The 2,498-nt window shown below is 67.1% G+C and overlaps 1 protein-coding gene across 1 annotated transcript; it reads left to right on the forward strand.

The window, feature by feature from the left end:
• Positions 1-1,176: 1,176 nt before the first annotated feature.
• MNEG_14278 (hypothetical protein) lies at positions 1,177-1,498 on the forward strand (the record flags this gene model as incomplete). The annotated part of the gene is made up of 2 exons (XM_014037250.1): positions 1,177-1,239; positions 1,397-1,498. The coding sequence occupies 2 exons, from the start codon at positions 1,177-1,179 to the stop codon at positions 1,496-1,498; spliced, it is 165 nt and encodes a 54-aa protein (XP_013892704.1).
• Between the last annotated feature and the right edge of the window lie 1,000 nt (positions 1,499-2,498).

Here is a 2,498-nt window from a genome sequence, read left to right on the forward strand (position 1 = left end):
ACGCGGGAGGCGCAGCAGCTGCTCGGCAGCTTCCTGGGGGAGGTGCTGGCCGTCGCCAGCGGCGGCAGCGGCGGCGTCACTGTTGAGGCGGCTGCGGCTGTTCGGGCCGAGGGGCCGGTGGCGCAGGAGGGCGCACCGGCAGCGGCGGCGGGCAGGCGCAGCAGCGGTCGCAGAGCGACCGTCAAAGCTCCGGCCCCGGCGGCGCCCGAGGCCGCGGGGCCGGCGCCGCCGTGCGCGGCTCTGAAATGGCCGGCGGCAGGGGCGGCTGAAGAAGCTGCACAGCAGCTGCTGGGCGCCTGCGCGCGCGACCTGGCTGCGAAGGAGTCCGCGGCGGCGGCGCGGGAGCTGGGGCTGGCGCTGGCGCCGCTGCGGCGGATGCTGAAGCAGGGCGGCTGCGATACCCTTGCCCAGGCGCGCGGGGTTTGGGAGCCCAGGGCCCGCTTGCGCGGCCGTCCCCACGCTCTGTTGCGCAGGGCGGACGCTTGCGAGCGCCGCTGGGCGGCTTGGGGTGGTTCCAATTCTTTGTGGTTGTCAGGGGGTGGGGTCGCGCTCCTGTCTCTGCCTTGCACCGCCCTGCACAATGCCTCGCCCTCGGGCCCGTCTCGGAAGACGCTAGTCAGCCTCCATCTTATCAGTGAAATCGCACCCATCCCCGCCCGAATCCACCCAGACCCATCAAAACCCCCCAAAACCAACCAGAATCAAAACCCAGCAAAACTTACCAAAACCCACTCAAACCCACCAAAATCCTACCAAAGCCCACCAAACCACGCCGAAACCCACCACCCACAGGCCCTCGCAGACGTTCGCGGGGACTGCCAGGCGGCGCTGGCCGCCTACGACTTTGGATCCGGGCGCATACGGCGATCCCAGGCGGAGGCGCAGGTCGGCTTGACCAATCAGATTTTGGGCGGGGTGCTGTGCTCTGCCTGGGTCAACCCAGCGCACGTCTGCTTATTGCTGACCGTGGTCCCAATCAGCCTGCCTTGTTGCCGCGACCAGCACGTGCCGTTGGTGCGGCTGCCGGCTGGGAGGCGATAATGAGTTCAGCAAGGCTGACCAAACATGGTGGGCCGCCGCCCAGCCTTGCGCGAGCCTGCCGATTGTCTGTAACCCCCTCCCAAGCCCCGCGGGCGGGGAGCCGCGCGGCGTCACTCACCAGCGTCCCGATTGACCATGATCCCGCAGGTCCAGGCGTTTGTGGAGGACCTGCGAGAAGCTGCCGAGCAGCTGCTGCAGGTGGGACGGGGCAGCCTGGACCCCAACACGTGTCCGGCGACCCCGCTGCATTCGATTTGCGGGGAAGTCCGCCTGCCGCAACATATCCGCCTTGCAGGCTCAGGGACCCGACGTATCGCAACACTGCCCTGTTTGAAGGGGGTCGACCGAACCCAAGCTGCTGCTGCTACTGCTGCTGCTGCTGCTGCTGCTGCTGCTGCTGCTGCTGCTGCTGCTGCTGCTGCTGCTGCTGCTGCTGCTGCTGTTGCTGCTGCTGTGACTCAACCCTCCGGCGACCCTCAACCGTCTCACAGGCGTCAGGCCACCTTGCGCCGCCAGGGGCGGAGCGCGCATGGCAGGCCGCGTCGCGGCGGTGGCCATTGCCTCACAGCATCATTGCAAACCGCATGGCGTTCAAGGTGGGGGCAATGGCTTGATTCAAATCTCAATTCGATGTTCTTTACTTCAACAGCGAATAGGATGCCTCACAACCCATGATGGACCGCCGGCAGCCGCCGCCGGCCGGCCGCTGTGGGCGCAGCGGCCAGCCGGCATAATTGATGCATGCCCACCCGCTGCTCAGCGCGGGCCCCTGGCATAGAGCGCGCCGTCTTCACCCAGATGACGGCCGCGCCGCCCCGGCTCCCGCCGCGAGCCCTTCCTCCAATCCCTTCCGCTTCCGCGCCGCCGCTGTCGCTGCCTGCCTTTGTTGCGCGCCTTCTGCGTCCCCAACCGCCATTCCTTTGTGTTTGATCGTGTTGTCTGTGGGACTGCCGCGCAGCACGGCGACTGGCGCAAGGCCCCGTGGGAGGTGCGGCCCTATGAGGAGTTGCAGGAGTACCACATCGCCGACGACGTGCCCGAGGAGGTGCGTGATCTGAGTTCCGAGACAAGACAAGATCAGACACTTGGATCTCATGTCACACATGGCCTGAGATCTGAGAGGTCTGCTCCGGATCTGCATTATTATTTGTACAAGGCTTGGCCCTTGTTGGCTTGGAGCCAATGTTGCAAAGGGCGCCGCAGCCTTGTGGGTGTGCTTTCAAGCGTGCCCTCGGCCTTCCCGCTTGCATGTATCAGCAGGACATAGCCATGCCGCTCATCTCGCCCCCCGCCACGCCCCGCCCCACCGTGCCGCCCGCCCGCCCCCCCCAGGCGGCGGCTCTGAGGTGGAAGCTGTCCACGCGGCGCCCCGACGGCGCCAACGAGCACTTTGCCCAGCAGCACGCGGAGCAGCTGCCGGGAAGCCGTCTCAAAGAGGTCGAGGCAAAGCTGGCAGC

The sequence above is a fragment of the Monoraphidium neglectum genome, assembly GCF_000611645.1.
Source record: "Monoraphidium neglectum strain SAG 48.87 unplaced genomic scaffold scaffold04375, whole genome shotgun sequence".
NCBI lineage: Eukaryota > Viridiplantae > Chlorophyta > Chlorophyceae > Sphaeropleales > Selenastraceae > Monoraphidium > Monoraphidium neglectum.